Raw genomic sequence first — 19,434 nt, forward strand, 5'->3', positions numbered from 1 at the left:
ACTCGCACTTTCAGAGGTGTGCGGTGAGCCTCCTGTGAGAATAATGTATCTTTGTGAACAAAGAATTATGTGTGCATTTACATCTCACACATGCTGATGCTTATTAAAAACTCAATAGACATGAAATGGAAAAGCTTGGTCTCTACCAGATAAATTAAATCTCCCTGTTAGTTCCTCTGTATCCAGTTCAGTGGATTTAGTTCATCATACAGGGCCAGTCTAAGGTTGTATGAGGCCTTGAGCAGAATTTGACTTAAGGATCCCTCTTTCTGCTAAGAACATCAGCACCACGAACAGCATTTCAACATAGATTTATTAAATTCTGGGAGAAGAAGGTAGCTTAATTGGCCGAGCTTAAAAACAATCAGTTATAATTGTAATTTACTAAGCTGTATTTGTGAACAAACAGAGCTCAAACTCCCAGATTAAACTCAGCATCAGATTGTAGCTATGGTAACAAACAATGAAGATTGTTCTTTGAACTTTTACAAAGTAAACTTTCCAGCTCCTTAAAATCTTAAATTTAAATTATTTAAAATCATCAATCAAAACCAAATTTACAAATTTAACAGCACTGTCATCCTGAATAAACAAATGTTGTATTGTATTTTTTTGCTTTGTTGTTTGTAAGCTGTGGGTTTAAGCATTGTGTGCAATGTCTTCCAGTAACTATAAGTTCTTACAGTAGGTGATGGGGCTGTGAATGGAATCTACTGTTTCTGCAGTGCAAAGAAAACAAAGGTAGTCTCCTTTCTGCATGACACATTGACTGATAACAGAGAAAAATACTCCCACACTCAACCACTGACCATCCAAACACTCAGAACCTAATCATAGACATTGGAGCTATGATTAGGTTCTAGCCAAACAGAAATCAGAAATTCAGAAACATGACTACAGTGGTACATCAAAATCATAATTGAAAACCTGAAAGCAAATGTGCTCATCAGTGGACCAATATTGAAAGCTGGACCTGGAGATGAGATCTACAGCAGACTCAAGGATAACTTATTAAAGCCATTTATTAATAGTTCTTTTGAACCATAATAAATTAAACATTGCACTCATCAAAATGTCATGTTTGTTACTGGTTTTCTCAGTTGTTGATTATATAGTGTGTTTTATGACTGTATTTTTATGCTGTAAAGCACTTTGAACTGTCTTGTTGCTGAAATGTTCTGTACAGATAAACTTGATTGATTATTTGTAGAGCACATTTTAATATATTTTGGTGCGAAGCAGTTCAGAGATTTATAAACCAAGATCAGTATTTTAAAGTCTATCCTCTGAGCTTCAGGGAGCCAGTGGAACTGGGTGATGTCCTCTATCTTCCTATTTAAAAAGGTTTACTTATAAGACAACAACTATTATTAGTAAGGTTGATTTTAGTAATTGTTCATAACTGTTCATTTATATAAGCTAGAAACAATTTTTAATATTACAATTAAACTTCCTCTTCACTTACAAATATTTATTTGTCATTAATTTTACTTTTACACTTTTGTGACTGAACACAGCAAGTTTTGAACATTTACAAAATCAAAACATGAACCATGATGGCGCTAGCCTGAGTGAGAGCCATTACTCAGCAGGGTTGCCAATAGGTCGGGTTATCCCTCTGATGGTGGTGGTGTTCCCCCCACAGTCCACGTACTGATACATCTCCTCAGAAATCTGCTCAGAGTGGCCAAAGTATGTTGCTGTGATGGTCACGCTGCACAAGGTGGAGAGGAATGTGGTAAAGCCAAACACACACTACAAACAGTGACCACAGACACACACTGGCCACTTTATGAAGCAAACTTGCTCAAAACTCTGCTGACACACAGGAACCAATCTGAAGGAAAGCATCAAAATGGATTTAGGCAACTAGAGAGGTCGAATGTGTTACTGTTGCCAGATGTGAGTATTTAAAAAACTGCTGGTAAGGTTTCTACACACAAGTACCCCAGGTATACAGAGAACACCCAAAGTAAATAACTGGTCAAAGAAATGCCTTGTTGGTGTGAGAGGTCAGAGAAACACAGACAGACTGCGCCTAGATGATGGAAAGGGAACAGCAGCTCAAACAACTTTGATTCTATGCTATGAAGATTTATAATAGTTCTGAAAGGAAAGAGGTTCCAACCCAGGACAAGAAATGCCTAATAAAGTGGCCAGCACATGTCAATTTGGAATTGCATGTGAACAAGTGACACGGTCAACTTACTGAGTCATGACAACAATGTTGTGTACCTTGATGGTTTCCAGGGTGCAGTATTCACTAGAAAACATTAAATATGTTTGAAAATGGATCCCAGGCAAAGCAGTTTAATCAGAAACATTTAGTTGTTTACAGGATAAAACACTTAAATATAAAGGTGACAGTTTCTTAGGGTTCAATATGGTCCCATTAAACCAAAGATGACTATATGTTGTGGCAAACAACATTTCAAGGCAGGAATTAACTAGTAACTCTTTAAGAAGATACTAAAATGACACATTTCTCAACATCACAGTGAGCTGCCAAAGAAGAGCAGCTATTCAAGAAGTTCAGAGATTCTCCTGCAGTCAACTGTGGACAAAGTTTAAGCCACTTCCTAAAAACTAACTAAAGAAACACAAAATCCTAATACTGATACTATTGCTCCACTACATCTCTGGAGGTACATTTCTATGACATAGCATGAAAAAAAAAATCTGCACTTACTACATGTAGCTTAACTCATCTCCAATGACAGTGGGGACCATATAATCAATCTGAAAACACAAACAGAAACAGGTAGTTCAAAAAGGTCTATGTAAGAAGTGAATGTGCAGACAGAGGAGGAGGACGTTGTACCTGTTTCATGTCCAGAGGACGTATAGTGATGACGTTACTGATGCGAGAGTTACCAATCACCGTCCTGGCAAACTGCACCTGCGCTGTGATGTTGGCCACCTCCACTGAATAATAGTTATTGTTGGTGATGTTCAGAGTGTTCTGTGAGGATGACCAGCAGGAGATCAGTGCTATTTTTAGTTTACTACTCTTACTTAAAGGGCCAGTATTAAGTTCCAGGCACATAGTGCCATTTTATAGCACAATAGAGTAACTATTGTTATCTTCAGTTCAAAATGCTATATACATACATATATCAAACATGACGAAAGAAATTAGACTTCACTATTTAATGCCTTGAAATTGGGCCTCTGTCTCTTTAAGAAGCTCATTCTGTAAAACTCCATCTTTAGGAAATCATCACAACAGCATTTCTCTATCGAGCTTTTAACATGGTTCTTAAGAGTGTTTCACTGAGAAGTAGGTCCTATAATGAGCTCCCATCTCAAGTTCTCAACCTAATTTCCTGCAGATTCTGGTCATTCAGAAGTTAAAAATCTATTTTGTTTGCTTTACTTAGCAGGAAATCAGCAGCTAAAAGGCTATAGTAAGGTTTTTAATTTAGTCTCTCCTTACATTTTACCCTTGATTTCTCATCTGCACATTTTTGTCTACAATGGCTAAAATAATCTAAAATACAAAGCTAGACAATAAATAAGAAAAGCAACACAAATACAGATCAAAGACATATGAAGAATTTGAAAATAAGAGAGGAAGCTTGTGAAGATAGTCTGTACTTGCCAAATAAATTACTGCCACTCTTTGTATTGTATTAAAACAGTGTTCAAAGTTTGAATAGGGCATTTCTTAGAGCTACAGAGAACTTTACTTGAAGAGAACAAGTTGGGTATTCGGGATAAAATGAACAACTTCAGGTAATTAGAGAATTTTGATCAGAGTATTAAAGGATCAATCTTACATAGGCCTGTTATTAAGCAATAAATCAATTGAAACAAAGTCAATAATTTCCATTTCCTGCTGTTGTTACAATTAGAAGTTTATTCTGATTTGTAGCTTTTGACAGATCCGTTCCCCTGTTTGTGCTTTCCCAGCTGAAACAGTAGTCAACTGATGTTAGAGCAGCTTTGTATGTCTTAGGCATGATTAATTAAAATAAAGCAAAGAAGCCCAATACTGCTACTATAAAAGAATAGGAAATGGAGAAGAGCACATCAAACTCACCGTGATGTTGAGATAGACGATGTGCTGATCCAGGTCATAGCTGACATAAACAGACTTGACTCCCACATTAGATACATCAATGGAGCGAGGGAAGAGGAAGAAAACAGCCAGACTGGACAGCAGCAGGCAGAGCACCACTGATGCACTTACATACAACTTCCTGACAAGGATCAGGAAAATTATTAGAAAAAGTTGGACAATTTACATCAGCACCACTAACAACATTTATGGAGCCCAGGAAAGTCTGGGGGGGGGGTTTCTAAACTGCTGCTTAGTTCACTTATGCCTTAGTCATCTCTGAATGTGACTAGAATTACATAGACTGTTTAACATCAAGCACACAGCTGATCAACTAGCACAAAAAAATTATACAATTTATATTATATTTTTTTGAGTTGACTTCTTTTAAGACTATATTTGTGTGTTTAAGTATTGTCAATAATGTCCTACAGTAATATATAATTACCTAGTAATAAAAACAGGGCAGGTTGTTGGTGGACCGCCCTAGAGCTGCTATCACAGAGTTTAGCTAGTTTTCTGGGGGAAGCCCTGCGATCCATACAGCTGCAGTTCCTCCAGGACGTCTATACACCTTTGGTTCAAACCTTTTAGACAAATGTTGCTTTCTTCTTCTTGGTGAGGTGAGGGGCTTTAATTGGGGTAAAACAAAACAATGATCCGATTGCAAACCTCCTGTATGTCTCTGCAAGCAAAATGATGTTCGACTATCAGCTGAACTGCATCAAGCAAGGATTGGATTACCTCAGTAACCCTAATCTTTTGTAAAGGTTTTGTAAAAACTGATATCCTGAAAGATTTCAACTTAAACGTTAACTTTTCTGCAAGACTCAAGTAAATTTTTACAAGTTCGGGCCCTCAAGCATGAAAGAGTTTGCAGCTTATTGAAAGCTCGCAGTATGAAGAAATTCTGAAACCTGCGGTGCACAAAACATGCAGATGTAAAAATAGTGCGCAAACCTGGCATTGTACTCATTGTATTGATAAATCCGGATTTATAATAACCATTGAAATGGTTTTAGTTTTCTGAACTACTGCTAATAATGACACATTTTATTTAAAAGACATCTATTAGGGCACAATGGGGCACCTTACAAAAAAATGGAAGCAAAAAAAAGTAAGACAAAAAATTTAATAAAAAAATAAAAGTTAGAGAGTAAAATCATCAAAGTGAAAGTGGTCGTTTAAACAGAGTTTTCAGGCAGGGTTTAAAAAGAGACAGCTTGGAGTGAGTGGGGAGATCAACATGCTGTTGAAGCTGATACTGCAGAATGAAAGAATCATGTGTTGTATAGGCCAATGTTCCATGACTTTTATTAGGACCATTTGTGCATCACATAAGTTGCACATTTACAGAACTGAGATGCTTTCTATTCATAAAGGTCGTTCATTTACAGACACTCCCTGTATGCCTGCAGCTGACAACGCCGATCACGTCAGGAAATCAGCTCAAAGCATCAGTTTGGAATTAAGGCCCCGTCCAAATGGAGACGAGATTAAGTGTTTCTGCAAATGTATTTTGTTTTGTTTTGGCTGTGTGTCTACATGGATCTGGTGTTTTGGGAGACCAGAAACCATTCAATTTGGAAGACGGGTATCAGATTAGAAAAATGTCAACATATGGTTTCAGGTTTGAGTGCCCCAGATGTGTCTTCAAAAAAGGTCTAAGAATACTTACGTCCTTCTTGGCCGCAGTCTTTGGTCACTGTATGGAATCAATGCCACAAGTTGATTCTCCTGTTCTGGAAAACAGGAAGCAAACAGTGATGCTGGACATGTTCTTGCTGTTGGCTTTAAGTTGGCTCCAATCACAACTTGATTTGCTTCATCATCTTGCTTACTTCTATATAAACTGATGTGGTCAAACACTGAAAAAGCTTCATTATCTTTTCAAGAACAGCTTACACATCGGGTGCAATATATGAAGTACATGATCACCTCTGGGGATCCTCCCGGTGCCCTGACATGTTGGACACGTCACGCTGTCTCTTCCTGTGAATTCCACGTAAGGAAACTGGGAGACGTCAGGCACTCTGCCATTCTCTGTTGTTCCATCTTCCACAAGAGAAGGCAAGTTGCCCTCTTTGTCAATGAGGGTTGTTTCCTTAGAAATCCAGGAAACTGAAATCCCCATAGTCACAACTGGAGAGAAATAGATCAACAAGGAATCTGTATATTAAAAGTATATCTGTAATTAGAAGGTGGCAGAAGGTGAGTCTGTGGAGCGTGACAATTTCTAACTGAGGAACAAATGAATGAATATGGACTGGCGACCTGTCCAGGGTGACCCCGCCTCTGGACCGTTAACCCGCTGGAGCACCCCTCACAATCCCACTAAGGATAATGGTGTTAGAAAATGGATGGATGGAAGGATGGATATTCTATTCAATTACAATGTCTTCCCCTGAGCGTCAGGGTTTTAATTGTTAAGATTAGTATCAGTTGTGAGTATAAAAGTGATAGTTTATCCAAATGGGCAAATACAATACTATATAAAAGGCACAAAAACTGAAATATTATTGCCTGTCAAATATTGCATTCAAACAGTTAATGTAATATGGTACTGTATTTTGCAGAACTATGATCTGGAAAATGGGTGAATAAAACAGGTTCTGACATCACTTTAAGCTTATAATTTTTGTCTTTTGTTGCTGCTGTTCTCTGTTTCCAACCTTAGCTAAAACAGTTAGTTTTAGTTTACCAGCACTAGTTAACTACCATCTAGTGCTAATCTGTGGTAGGCTAATAAAATGGTTGTTTAAACCATCCAAACATCTATCATTTATATTAACTTCAAATCTAAAGAAAAATAATTTCAAGTCGTGACGTGTCAACCCAACCAACACTGATATTTCTGAGCTAAAACAGATGTTCAGTTTTAACAGCCTGACTCATGAGTTTTACTTTTTTTAAGATGGCTCAGTCAGTGATTCCTCTGACCGAGCCCGGCTCTGAGCACCAGAGCACTGAACCTAGTCTGCTCTGAATGCTGCCAGACAGAGCAACCTGTCAGAAAGCAAACCACCAGGTCAACTTTCTGCCTCATCTGGACTTCGGACAGAATAACTAGACGTAAGCTTCATATCCACTTAAAGTAACAAACACTTGAAACAACTGAATATTTGTGTTTCAACTATTGAATGGCTTATACAAAACCCTCAACTATTTTTCCCGACCGACATGCATTGGTTCGAAAAACGTTTTGCTTTAGTCAAAGAAAAAAATTGTGACCAAAGAGTGACTTAAAAAAAACAAACAGTATCATTGGCTTACATTTTAAACATTAAAAAACCCGATGTTAGAGGCGCTTAACTCTGAACTGGCGGCTTCACATAAACTACAACTAACAAAGCAGACCGTTAGCCAAGCTGCTAGCCAAGCTGTTAGCCTCAGAGCACACAGGTACCCGAGAACATTAATGAAACCTTTACCTAACCAACAAGTTCACCGACAACAACTTACTCACTGCAGTCGCGCCCAGGTGTATTTGAAAGGACAAACGTACCTGAACAGAGCTACTCGTATCAGCATAACCTCTTAATAAAGCAGACATAAGACACCACAACTTCTGGAGTCTTGTGCGAGACTCCAAATGTTTCAGGATAACAGCTTTTGTTTACTTCTTCCTCATGGATCAGGTGGGAGGAACCAAACTTGGTATGGCGTATTGCTGCCCCCTTCAGTAAACGCAGAGACGTTGCAATCAGATCTTTACATATTTCTACTTCTGAATATTTATGAAAATATTGTATCTCAGTACCTCAGCACACAGGTTAAACACATCTTACAAATTAAGTTCCCACAAAGTGTTTTAATAATTGTATTTGTTAATAATTCTTTAGTTTTTAAAGAATAATCAGTCATAAGAAACAATTAGACATAATAAACTAAAATCATCATTAGAATCATCAAATAACTGACTAAAGTAAAAATGAAACAAGGCTGATCTAATCAAAGAAAGAGACTGAAGAACACAATATAAAAATGTAACTAGAATCAATAATCAAGCTCCAGAACAACTAAAAAAAACCCAGGACCTGACAGAACCAAAGCAATTATGCAATTATGCATTATGCAATTATAAGGTAGACATTCAATAAGATAGAATAAAAACAACACATGTAGATTCTAGTCCATTAAATATGTACATATACTGTATACAGATGTCCATCCATCCATCCATTTTCTGACACGCTTATCCCTTATGGGGTCATGAAGGTGCTGGTGTCTATCTCCAGTAGTAAACTGGTGAGAGGTGGGGTCACCCTGGACATGTCACCAGCCCATCGCAGGGCATATACAGATGTATTCAAATTTATGAATGAATGTGGATCACTTCAAAAGCTTACTGAGTTCAAACAAGAAGAATGAAGTAGAATTAATTGGCAGGGATCTGAAGAAAAGGTTTCTTATGACAGGTCCAGAGACATAAACTATGTATGATTTGAAGAACTCAGTAGCAACCTCTGTTGGATAAAACATAATTTCTGCTTAATCTGATGCTGAGATGAAAGCCTTGAGTAAAAGTCTTGGTCAGAGTGTAAAATGTGTGCATATGTGTGATGTTTTCCATCTGAAACAAGCAAAGGTTTGATTTTGAATGGCCTTTCAGTGTTTTCTTTCCTGATCAGAGATCTCACTGTCTTCTTTTCGATTCTCTTGAACACTCCAGCATTCAGTGCTCTCTGTGTCTCACCCATTGTCACATGACTGTACTGTCACCACTGTGACCCTTTTATCCTCAAACTCACCAACAATTTGCTTTTTTTCTTACTAAGTGAAAAGAGAACTAGTGTTTCAGGGCATTGTTCCCTTACAGGATTAGAAAATTTGCAACCTATTCATTTTTAAGCAGCAAAGAGACATCAAAATATGATAATCAAAGTCACATACACTGATATTGATATAACATAATATCATTACTATTTTAGCTATGTTTCAAGAGTTGTGCTTGTCAGAGAATGCAACACAGGAGGGGAGCACAATGACTCATCGGGTGAATGATTTGTTGTTGGCTTGTTCTTATTTTGTTAGAAGTGTTTTTGGTGAGAAGAAGAGATGACCATGTCCAAATTTATTCTAGCCGGGAAGTTTAGATTCACCAACTCAAGCGAATAGTTGTATTGGAAGCAGAGGTTCATGCACTTGACAAAAAAAAAAAAAAAAAAAGGTAGTGAAGCAGAAAAGATTTTTATCTCTTCTGAGTTTGAAGTGGAGGCATACAATAAAAATTCTGATGTCGTATTCAAGAAGTTTGATGATGACTTTATGCTGAGAAAAAACAAGCGGACATACTTTCATCTCTGCTTTCAGCTTTCTGCAGTGAGAAAAATAAATCTGTGAAGTAAATTTAACATAACTGAATGTGTGAAATCAACAATAAAAATTAAAGTTAGTACCTTCATACAAATATAAGTATTATTTTGGTCAAGATACAAGATATTGTAGGTTTTTTTTTAAAGAAAGTAAATCATTTAAGTACCAAGAGTCTGTCTTTTTAAGTTCATCCACACAACAAAAAACAATCTTGTTATATTTACTGTGTTTCATTCAGTGTTTCAAACATCAAATACTACCAATAAGACATCAGAGTTCCCAAGCACCAGCAGAGCAGCTGTGATTTGAAGTAGTAGTAGGTAATTTAGAGTTAGCAGAAGTCATTAGTTTGGAAATAAGTACTTTAAACAAAGAACAATCTTTCCTGATAAACATAAATCAATTATCCCAGGGGTCTCAAACTCCAGTCCTCGAGAGCCGTTGTCCTGCGACTTTTAGATGTGTGTCTGCTGCACCACACCTGAACAGAATAATTAGGTCATTAAGGCTCTTGAGAACTGATCTACACAAGGAGGAGTTAATTAAGCCATTTCACTCCAGTGTGTTGTACCTGTGGCACATCTAAAAACTGCAGGACAGCAGCCCTCGAGGACTGGAGTTTGAGACCCCTGCATTATGCAAATAGTTGTCTTAATGTTTTTAAGTAAATAGGCTGGAATATTTTACTAGTGTGGACAGCGAGGAGAGGCAAATAAGGACTCTGCTTGACTTAGCAAACTACACTGTAAAATGTAATTTAAAAAAATTATGCTAACTCATTTACCTAAATAAATTAAGCAAAGTAAGCTTAAGATTACTGAGTAAGTAAACTTAATTTATTTTAAGTAAAAAGTACTAAATCAAGTAGTACAACTAACAAAAAAATTCATGTAACTTATGTGTCATACTTTATGTTAACTTAATTTTTAATTTGTGTGGACTGCTTGATACAAATGTAACCTCACATAGAATTGATGAATACCTACAACTTACTCATTCTTCAAGTTCACGTAAATTGAACAAACCAATTTTCTTCATTTTGTCCTCGTCTTCCTCTTTCTCACTTCTTTTTTTAATCAAGGTTTCATTGGCTCTAGAGGTCTTTATTTGCGAGACAGACTGGAAAGTGGGTAATGAGAGAAAAGGAAGACATGCAGTGAAGGCCACCAGGCTGGGACTCAAACCTGTGACAGCCACGTCACTATGGCCTCCATACATGGGTTGTGTTTTACCTCTGCGCCACTGCAGCACTGCTCAATCTCACTTCACTGAATTATTAATTATATCAAATATTTGAAATACATAATTTATACAAAAAATATTCTGTTTGATATAATATTCATGTCTTCCACCGCTCTCATTACGCGTTTTCCTGTCTAACCACTCTCAAATAAAGGCCACTACACCCAATAAAACCTTAATAAAAATAAAGAAGTGGGGAAGAGAGAGGAAGGACAATAACTCAATCAAGAAAACTGGTTTGTTTAATTTAAGTTACATGAACTTATTTTTTTTGATAGTTGTACTACTTCACATAGTAGCCTACTACTTGCTTAAAATAAATTCGGTTGCTTAATTTTTTTGAGACAATGAGTTTGCTTATATTTTTAAGTAAGGTGAACTAATTCGATTTTACAGTGTTCCATGCTCTGTGATTTTTGCATTATTGAGGATAATTGAACATTTATATCATCCTTGTCAAGCAAAAATGATCTCAACCCCATTAGCACATTACCAGACAATCATATTTTTTCAGCCTATCAAGTAGTATTTTATGATCCACTGTGCTCAAATATAGAATAGGATAGAATTCAACTTTATTGTCATTGCAATGAAATGAAGTTTGCATCCATCCAGAAGTGCTTAGCAATCGATTAAAAATATATTACAAATGTAGAGAAAAGTAAAAAAAAAATGCTTAAAACTGGAAGTATATGTATATATACAGGCTGAGTGAACAGGAGTAGATTACCTATACCAGGGGTCTCAAACTCAATTTACCCGGGGGCCGCTGGAGGTAGAGTCTGGGTGAGGCTGGGCCACATTCACACACACTGTCTCCTCAGCCGAACCTTTCTGATTGCCTATTACCATATTTGGCCGTAGTCAGGCGCTGTAACAGCCGTAATTGTGTAGTGTCTCTTTAAGATACTCTAGTATTGCTAATGATGTCAGAAGTATGCGCCAAGGCTTCTCTGTAGAGCGCGTGGGAGAAACGTGCTAGACGGACATGTTAGCTCCCTAACTTTTTAGTAATGTTACGGGTTGTTTGGACGCTGCTCAATTTTCATGTCTGATAATATAGCAGCCGTTCAACCGGGCTTTGTAAGGTTGGTGAAGAGCGTATTTATTAAAGGACAACACTGTGGAATTCCCAGTACCAGTGTGGTTGTGAGTTTTTGACCGTCCTGACGAATCTGCCGCCTCCTCTCCTCCCTTAAACACAACCCAAGCATTACAGCGCCTAACCTTAATTACGTTGCACTGATCAGCAACTTCCGGGTCTAGACTGGATGCTGAAGCGGGAGCGGCCGCGGAAATGCAAATAGGCCCGGCCGATGTCCCGCCCCCAAGAGCAATATACTCCACTGTGATTGGTAAGTTCGTTCAGCTCCGCACACAACACTGAAAAGTGCCAATTATCAAACTCGCAGGCCACACTAACATTAAACTTTCATATTAAGGAGGGGGCCACAAACTATCGTCCCGAGGGCCGCAGTTGGCCCGCGGGCCGCGAGTTTGAGACCCCTGACCTATACAGTATATACATTAGTGACTTACAGCACTGATATTGAGTAATACAAATAGAGGTTCTAGACTAATTAGTGCTAAGATGAATTTAAATACATTTTTATGCAAATTTTACAATTTAGGATGACTGACATATTCATGATAGTAGTAATTAGCAATAGTTAGAGAAATGTTACAATAAACCATTTATCAACTTTTAAAAGATACATTTCCAAATCTTGCCATGAAGTTGTCCTAACATACTATAGAGGACCATTTCCATAAGTCATAATAATTTTACTTTTATTGTTTTCTTAAGAGATTTTTCCACCCACCATGCAGAGTGCTAACCTTTACAACAGTATACTCTTAGAGCATGTGCTGAAACAATGAGTGATAGTAATAGACTGGAAAAGCCAGGGGTGAAAACAAATGAGCTTTCATCCCTCCCCATTAACATAAACACATCTGTGACTACAATAAAAATGCATTTACAGCACTGAAACATTGATAGACTGTTGTTTGTTCTTTAAAAATATGATTTTTAAAGAAGTTTTTTTTTTACATAACACTGTTTAAATATCACACATATTGCTCTGATTTTTCTCAAAACATTGGCATTTCCTCTTTATAGCTCCAGAATATTCCCAGATCAGAGTGCAGAATTCACTTGAAGAATGTCCCATCATGACATTCATGGGCAAACGGAAATGTGAATCTAAAGCAGATTTATATGACATTCTTTAATGTGTTGAAACGGATCTACTATTAAATGTTAGATGTTTCATTTACCCTTAAAGTCCCACAAGGAATGTAACTTGTACTTTACAGTAATGGCTAAAACATTCCACATGAATTAATCAATTATTAAAATGATAAAATTTTATTATTATGATAACTTTATTGTACAGCAGTATTCTAACACAAATCTTGTCATACATGGATGGACATTAATACTTCATAATTCAACAACAAGAAGGGCAAAACAGCTTAACATTAAATTGGCATCATCACATAATTGTAAATGTACAGTGAAGAGAATAAATATGTAAAACATCACCAAGTATTAACCTTCCCCACTCCTCAACTGTGATAGACATGATCTAAAACAATATCCAGAAGAGTTGTTGTAATTTTTATATTTTTGGCATAAACTCAAAGTTTGAGGCCTGGCTTTAACATCTCAAAAAGTCAGGATTTTGATAAGTTTAGATCTCCCATGCTTTGATGAGCCAACTCATCAAATTTCAAGTTGATGATCAATCAGCTTGGAGGAGTTTGATCAAATACAGAGGCTATAAATTGCCAAACTGGGGTCAAAAACATAAGTTCAACCCAAGATGGCCAACTTCCTGTTTGTTGTAGAGCATGGGTGCAAATATTTTTGTGTAGTTTTTGGAAAGTTCTGCAAGTGTACCAATTTTCATACCTCTATGATAAGGTAAAGTAAATAAGTTGAGCTAGTTTAGCAAAACTGTGAGTTTTGCTAAACCTTTCAAATATATTCATTTGATATACAAGTGGCACATGTGCATTGTTTTATATATTGTATATTTAGGCCTCCAAAAAGTCAGTTCATTTGGGATAATTATAATAAATGCTATATACTGTATATGCAATTAGTCTTCGCAGGGCTTTCGCTGCTGGGCCTAATGAAACATGGAGATGCAAATTGATCTAAGCTACACAAAGCCATACAAATATTATAAGGAATAGTCTTAGTTGCTGTATACTTCTGGTGAGTGTAATCTGAACTGAACTTATTACATTTTGTAGATACAATGTTCACTCATCTGTGCTAGCAGTGTGGATACAGCTAACTCAGTGTGAATCGGCTGCCCCCTATAAAGGATAACTTTTTTATCTGCCAGCGTTGTGTTATTGTTAAAAATAGATCTTCTCTTTACACTAGAATGGCTAGAGTTAGTCCACTTTGACGTATACCTATATCGGCTTCGATAGTCCAACTGGCCTGAAGGATTTTCTCTAGCAGGTGCTTTTGTTCTGTAAATAGGGCCATTACCTTATCAGTACCCTGGTAATGGCCTCAACGCATCTCACAGTTGCACAATTGTTCCTTAGACTTCGACTTCGACTGACTTTGTTGTCATTTTCAACAGTATAAAATATGAATATAAATCTAAATATAACATATAAAGTGCAGGACTGACAGTAAAATAGAAGTTATTTAGCTCTGTACATGTGCAAGGTATAAAGTGGAGACCAGTTTTTGAGTGCAGTCCAGTTAAGAGTTCAGCAGTCTGATGGCAAGTAGGAAAAAGCTGTTTCAGAACCAGGTGGGCCTGCACCGGATGCTGCAGAACCTCTTTCCAGAGGGCAGCAGGGAGAACAGTCCATGGTGGGGGTGTGAGGGGTCACTGATGATGTTTCGGCCTCAGGACACGCATCCTGCATCGATGGTTGACCTGACACTTCGCCCTTTTGCCTGAGCTGGGTGTGGAAGGTTGTTGCCGAAGCAGTTTCTCCTTGTGTGCCTTCTTCTCACTCACATGAGAGTTACCGAACTCTTTTGCAAGCTCAACCAGGAAGTCCACCCGTCTCTCCTGCACCCCAATGCATGCCTGATAAAGCACATGTGCATTCAGTGCTGCCATGTCAATCATGTTTGCCAGGTTTGCTGACCAGCTGTCACATAGTGATGGAACCTTGGTCACCCCCTGCAAGATTATGACTGAAATAAATGCCATTAGTTCTTGTGAACTAAATAGGTGAAGCAGTCACCTATTTATCCTCCACAGCACAAAAGGCTGCATGCAAATTTGCATGTGCTAAGTCTCCCAGATTTCTTTTGCTTACCCTTTTTGCATGATTTTTTTGAGGTGGATCAACACAATTAATTTGGTTAGTTTATTTCTAAACTGTCATGTTATACCCTCTTAGCTTTATTTCAAAGAGAAACATTACTAATTTCTTTTAGAAAAACCTTTGCATATTTTTTGAAACAGATTCTATGTTTTGCAAACTCTATGTACATTTGGCAAAATGACCTGGATAATGCAGCACAACATCATGGATCAGCTGCAAAAGGTCACATCTCTCCAAAAACACTTCATGTATGCTTCAAAACTAAACTGAAGAGCACTACCTACAGGAGACCTGATCTCCTGCTGGTATCATAGATACCCACCCCCAACATGGACTATTCACATTCCTACCTTCTGGCCTGACGGTCAACGACCACATTTACAATTGAAGAAGGGATGCTAATTTGAGCCATCAGAGTCGTCAGGGTGGACTCCGGCCTTTTGGCCCTGTTGAGCCGATATGGGAAGGACTCGAAAACTGTATCATCCTAGTGTTCTGTGTGTTTCTGTTAGTTTCCCCACCAAATTAATATATTTTGTTCTTATGACATGCTGTACAGTATTTCATTCTTGTTGCTGGGTAAATTAACAGGACTTCTATAATCTTAGTGAAAATTTTTGTTTCACACTTTAAATAGGGAAGATTGTTGATCCGATTTTGACTTGGGCATCTTTCACTGCACATACTCAGTTAGTCTCTGGTGTGATACAAAGTCAGACTTGAACTACTTCCTTTGCATGACCTGGATTCTTACTGTAAAGTCCAGTGGGTACAAAGAACATAAAATCCTTCAGATTGCAATGACCCATATATAACGAGAGCAGTTTGTTTCTAGGTTCTGTATTTCCTGTACTGCTAATTATCTAAATTATAAACAAGGCTAAAAAACTAAATAATTATTTTTATTTGTAGTAAATTCAGGGATGCTTGCAAATATACTGCTTTAATTTAACAGTTTCCTGTAGTGTAATCCCATTTCCACAATACAACTTGTGTGAATGATCTTGACATTAAACGGATTGGATTGTATTTAATCCTGAGCCCATTGCTATGCATATCCTTTCCAGCGTCTTTGTGCTCTGGTAGTGAGTCAGATGATACATAGCTTACCAACAATCCTTATTTTGATTTTGGAATGCAGTGTTTGTAGATACAAGACATTTTTAACACAACAGAATGATAGATAAAACTGGCATGTGTTATGATATTTTTCTGAGAGACCTCACCAGATAGACAGTTGTCAAAACCAGGGGTAGCAACCATGAAAACCACATATTGCGCGCTTTGCCAAATCTGTAACCCTGTGATGTGAAATGATTTGGCATTGAACACGTGATACAAGTAAAGCAGCATGACAGGCAGTGAGAATGATTACACCAGACCTGGAAGTTCTTGTCTCTGGGAAGGAATGCCGTTGAAAGCCTCCCATTGGTAGAGCCCTGCAGATGCTGGGGGGTCGCAGGGAGTGCAGCAGGGGGTTCATGGAGTGGGGGATGGGGAAATATGGGGTAGCAGAAGCAGGAGTAAAAGATGAAAACCAATCTGTATGTTCCCTCAGAACCTTGTTTTAGCTTTTGTTCTATCGAGTTAAATTAATTCAACTGGTTTTAAGTTCTTTTCTATGGTCTCCACAGGTCCAGTTCCCTCTGTCTTCCACAGAACAGCACAATGGAGTTTCAGGTCAGGTTGTTGCAGGTGTTTTGTGAATTCTTCCATAGCCTGGGGAGATATTATGCAGCGTTTTTCTCTGTTTCATTCTTAAGAAAATTATGAGCAAACTATCTGAGAAAGCAAACATACCTTGACACAGACATACTGTATCATTGTGAAATATTGATGTATTTAAAAGTATTGACCACTAAGCATAAATTACCACTACTCACTTTACACAAATGTCTTTAAAAATGCTGGAATTAAAAAAAATCTGTTAACTTCTGACATCTAATATCTTTTTAACACTTGATACAATTAAATAATGCCCTGGCAATTTTCAAGTGGAGCTACAGCAGCTGATGGAAAAAACAAAACACCAACAAAAACAATAAAAGAAATGATATGGGAGCAGAAGATTGGGGGAGAAATAGCCTACAGTTTCAGCTGATCAAGCAGAATACAAAGGAGGCACTTTACCTTAGAAATTAAGGATTTTGAAATTTTTTTAACATGGTTGCTTCTATGTCATTTCTGACTTAGTCATCTTTTTGCAAATTTTATACTAACACTGTTTTTGTAATGTTCAATCAAAACATCGTTATTGAAATTGTATGAAACTGTGATTGTAACATTGTTACTGTTGCTCTTTCCTTTTGTAGGAAGAGAATCATGTAAACAGCAAAAAAATAATAAGTAAATAATCTCATCTAGGAAAACAAAAGGAAGAAGTGTCTGAACTTTGAAAGACCCTTAAAAGCTAAAATCAGTGTTGTTTAATACCAAACTGTAAAAATTCACAGGTTTTTCAGAGGATTTGTGTAAAGAAAGAAAATAACTTTGATGATGACAGTGGTTGAAATGTAGGTCAGATTCTATAAAAGTCTTTTCAATGCTGCAGGTCTGATCTGATAATCTGAACAGTCATATATCGGACCACCCGACTTCCAATGTTGACAGAATGTTTAGACGTATTTCACCGAACTGACAATCAAGGACATGACCCTCAGGTGACCTTAACATACTCTACAAAATCTATTACATAAACAAGTTGTGGATATGCATTTCATAATTTAATATAGTGATTAAATGCATATTTCAATGAATATTTAATCAGTATGTTAAAAGGTAAAATAGAAGTACATCATTAATACCAGGTAACCACTGTATTCTTTAGATGAAATGATGTAAGATTGTACACTTAGCCATCACAGCATTGATAAACAAAGAAGAATTGCTGACAACCATGTTTAGTGCCTTGTGTGTTCTAGAATAACCCTATTTGTAAAGACAAAGAATAGAAGTAATCAACTGTAATCAAAATCGACAGTGTTGCTTTGATTCTTTCATCCATGTTTTAGAAATCCTTGAATCTCCTGTTGAGGCAGCTAACCAGATCTGTGACCTCATGGTGACTGATGCATGCTGCAGCAGCTGTAGGACTGAAGGATCTTGTCAAGGTGGAGGAGTAATTATAGACCTTTTTAGTCTGTGGGACTCTGGAAGCAGCAAATTTGTACTAGCAGTCTAGTGGAATGTGTCTTGGGTGGTCTCTGGGACAAAATCTTGGACGTGGAAGTAGTTGAGAGAGGCCATATAGAACAACTTTCATATGGTTTTGAGGAGATGGTGGGGATGGTGTGCTGCTGACCTTGACTTGGGAAATCCCGGAGCGGTGTGGAGGACATAGCCCAGTGAGGAAGTGAAATCTGGGATCTTGAGTTAAACAAAGGTGGCTAAAAAGCTTCTTACTGGCAAGACCCAGAGTATTTGAACTTTTCTTTAAGGCTCTGCATGTTGTGGGTTGTATTGGTAGACATACCTCTGCAACATTGACTGGACATAGTAGGCAGTTCCCCCTATTTAAAAAGGGGACTACAAGGTATGTTCCAATGAAAGGGGGGTCACACTCTTAAAACTCAAGACAGTGGAGTCTCAGACTCAGGAGGAACAGTGCGGTTTTCATGCTGGACCAACGCCACGCCATTAGCAGTATACTTTGTCCAACCAGTTTACATATATTGTCTGGACTGGAAGAAAGTGTTTGACCGTGTCTGTCAAAGGGAACTGTGGAGGTTATTTGGGAGTACGGGGTACCAGGACACTTGATACAGGCTGTTAGGTCTCTGAACAATTGTTTCAGAGCTTGGTCTGCATTGCTAGCATTAAGTCTTGTTTCTGGTTATAGTTGAACTCCACCAATTTTTCCCTTTGTCACTGATTCTGTTCACATGGACAGGATTTCTAAGTAAGGCTATGGTTCTGAAGGAATCCGGTGTCACGATTTGTGAATTATTAAAGGTGAGAATACAAGGACCCATGAGGAACACCAGGAGGGCAGCCTGGAGGCACGCTGGAGCTACAAGGACAACCAGGAGTGCCGACACACTGCATGGGTAAGTTTGGCGCTGGTTCGGGCTTGGCCAGGCTAGGCTCTGGCTGTTGGAGGCTAGGCTTGGACGGAACAATGGGGAAAGCAGGAGGTCCACTTACTGTGGCTGGAGGCCCAATTACTGGGGCTGGAGCTGCTGCTACTGCAGCAGCAGGGGACTCGAAGACCTTAACAGGGTCTCAGAGTCACTGAAGAAGATGGAGATAAGGAGGCTGTGAGTGTGGTGGATTGTTTCTTCTGACTGAATGAATCATAGAGCTACAAAACAATTTCTAACAAGAATGAGTACTTTTTAAACTGATCAAAAAGTTGACAAAATTCCTTCTTTGAAACTAAGTTAAGAAACAAGGGACAGATGGGGGCAAATCAAACGTGACAACACAGGAACCAATTAACACAGAGATAATCAAAATCCTCACATCGGTTTGGTGGCTTCAGCATTGGGTCTCTGCTTTTTGCA

General features: G+C 37.9%; 1 protein-coding gene across 1 annotated transcript; it reads right to left on the minus strand.

Moving 5' to 3' along the window:
* Positions 1–464: 464 nt before the first annotated feature.
* On the minus strand, positions 465–7,680 carry LOC102232554 (transmembrane protein 106B-like). The gene is made up of 8 exons (XM_023345529.1): positions 7,566–7,680; positions 5,999–6,202; positions 5,739–5,802; positions 4,043–4,202; positions 2,822–2,962; positions 2,690–2,739; positions 2,210–2,263; positions 465–1,714 (listed from the first exon to the last, which is right to left on the minus strand). Exons 2-8 carry the CDS (start codon positions 6,192–6,194, stop codon positions 1,582–1,584), a joined length of 798 nt encoding a protein of 265 aa, XP_023201297.1. The 5' UTR covers positions 6,195–6,202; positions 7,566–7,680; the 3' UTR covers positions 465–1,581.
* Between the last annotated feature and the right edge of the window lie 11,754 nt (positions 7,681–19,434).

The sequence above is a fragment of the Xiphophorus maculatus genome, chromosome 13 (assembly GCF_002775205.1).
Source record: "Xiphophorus maculatus strain JP 163 A chromosome 13, X_maculatus-5.0-male, whole genome shotgun sequence".
Lineage (NCBI taxonomy): Eukaryota > Metazoa > Chordata > Actinopteri > Cyprinodontiformes > Poeciliidae > Xiphophorus > Xiphophorus maculatus.

Coding starts and splice junctions, on each gene's coding strand:
- LOC102232554 (XM_023345529.1), bottom strand. CDS start 6,194: ATGGGGATTTCAGTTTCCTGGATTTCTAAGGAAACAACCCTCATTGAC. Junction 5,803..5,998: donor CACCGGGAGGATCCCCAGAG/GTGATCATGTAC, acceptor CCTGTTTTCCAG/AACAGGAGAATCAACTTGTG. Junction 2,963..4,042: donor TCGTCTATCTCAACATCACG/GTGAGTTTGATG, acceptor TCATCCTCACAG/AACACTCTGAACATCACCAA.